This window comes from Nicotiana tomentosiformis, chromosome 8, assembly GCF_000390325.3.
Source record: "Nicotiana tomentosiformis chromosome 8, ASM39032v3, whole genome shotgun sequence".
NCBI lineage: Eukaryota > Viridiplantae > Streptophyta > Magnoliopsida > Solanales > Solanaceae > Nicotiana > Nicotiana tomentosiformis.
This window is the reverse complement of record NC_090819.1, coordinates 122594115-122596184: the sequence shown is the minus strand read 5'-3', so window position 1 is coordinate 122596184 and position 2070 is coordinate 122594115. Positions and strand designations below refer to the sequence as shown.

The 2070-nt window shown below is 41.4% G+C and overlaps 1 protein-coding gene across 1 annotated transcript; it reads right to left on the bottom strand.

The window, feature by feature from the left end:
- Nucleotides 1–1215: 1215 nt before the first annotated feature.
- Nucleotides 1216–2070, bottom strand: LOC138898076 (uncharacterized). Its single transcript, XM_070184111.1, has 2 exons — nucleotides 1744–2070; nucleotides 1216–1617 (listed from the first exon to the last, which is right to left on the bottom strand). Exons 1-2 carry the CDS (start codon nucleotides 2068–2070, stop codon nucleotides 1216–1218), a joined length of 729 nt encoding a protein of 242 aa, XP_070040212.1.

Below are 2070 nucleotides of genomic sequence, written 5' to 3'. Positions count from 1 at the left end.
GAGGTAAACCAACAACGTTTCTCCTTCTTTTGGTTTTGAAAGCAATGGAGAGCTTGACAAGTACTTCTTTAAATCGCTCAAAGCCTCTTGGCACTACGGGGTCAATTTGAAACTATTTTCCTTTTTGAGCAGTGCAAAGAAATGATGACACTTTTCTGATGACCGGGAAATGAAGCTGCTCAAAGCTGCCAATCTCCTCGTAAGCCTTAGGACTTCCTTAACGTTTGATAATTGGTCAGGGATATCTTCTATGGCCTTGATCTTATAGAAGTTTACCTCAATACCCCTTTGGGATACTAGAAATCCCAGAAACGTATCTGAGCTGACCCCGAACGTGCATTTCTCGGGATTAAGTTTCATATTATGCTTCCTTAGGATGTCGAAAGTTTCTTGTAGATGTTTAAGATGGTCACCTGCATTTGAAGACGTAATGAGCATATCATCTATATAAACTTCCATAATATTTCCTATTTGATTTTCTAACATCTTGTTCACGAGAGCATTTTTCAACTCGAAGGGCATCATATTGTAACAATATATACCGAAATTCATTATAAAAAAAGTTTTTTCCTGATCTTCCGGGTTCATCTTAGTTTGGTTGTACCTACAGTAAGCATCGAGAAAATCCATTAATTCGTGCCCGGGCGTGGCATCAATCATTTGATCGATGTTTGGCAGTGGGAACAAGTCTTTCAAGCACACCTTGTTAAGATCTTTATAATCTACACATATTTGGAACTTATTGTTTTTCTTAGGAACTACTACTATATTAGCTAGCCAGTTTGGATATCTTACCTCTCGGATCGAACCAATATTAAGTAAGCGGCTTACCTCTTCTTTGACGAATTTATTCCTGGCTTCGGCGATCGGGTGCTTCTTTTGTCTTATTGGAGGTATGTTAGGATCCAAGCTTAACTTGTGTATGACTACCTCTGAAGGGATGCATGTCATATCTTTATGCGACCATGCAAAACAATCGGTGTTAGATTTAAGGAATTTAATGAAATAGGACATGTGTTCTAGGTGCAGTCCTGTCCCCAAGTGGAATTTCCTTTCTATGAATTCTTCGAACAATGCCACTTGCTCCAACTCTTCCGTTGTGGACTTCGTTGCATCGGTCTCTTCAGCAACTTGGAAATATCTTAGCACCTGATAATTTTCCGACGCCTGGCTAACTTCATCTAGTTCAGGAGTAGGTGCTAATCCCTGCAATTGCTATGCCACATGTTCCTTTCCTTTGCTGCTGGAGACCGAAATTGCATTCATATCCCTTACCGCTGGTTGGTCACCCCTTATCTTCCTAATTCCCTCGGGCATTGGAAACTTCAGCAAGTGATGGTACGTTGATAGTACAACTTTCATCTCGTGCAACCATGGCCTTCCTAGAATAATGGTGTATCCCATATCACCATCTACCACTTCGAAAAGAGTTGTATTCATTTCTCCTTCAGCGTTTGTGAGTAATATAATTTCTCCCCGAGTTGTCATACTTGTGAGGTTGAATCCGGTGAGGAGCTTTGTAGCCGGAATAATGCTTCCGGTGAGTTTAGCTTGCTCCACTACCCTCAATTGTATGATATTAGCCGAACTCCCTGGATCCACTAGAACACGTTTAATCTTAAAATCTAGTACATTTAAAGAAATTACTAGTGCGTCATTGTGTGGTAGCAGCAATCCATCTGCGTCCTCCTTCGTAAAAGTGATATCGTCTTCCCGAAGCCTTTTGCTATGCGTTATTGATACTTTCATCTTCTTTGCTGCTGAAAAGGTGGCCCCATTAATCTCGTTCCTTCTGAAGATCATGTTGATTGTTTGACGCCCCCCATCTTCTCCTGCTTTCGAGGGTTCTGTGTTGTCTCGGTTACGACCATAATTGTTCTTAGCTTGGTCACTCAAGAATTGTCTAAGGTGACCATTCTTCAGTAATGTTGCCACTTCTTCCCGGAGATGTAGACTGTCCCATATCTGGTGGCCATTCATCCCGTGGTATTCACACCACAAGTTGGGATCCCTCTGGATGGAATCAGATCTCATAGGTTTTGGGAACCGTGTTTCTTTAATGTTTCTCAT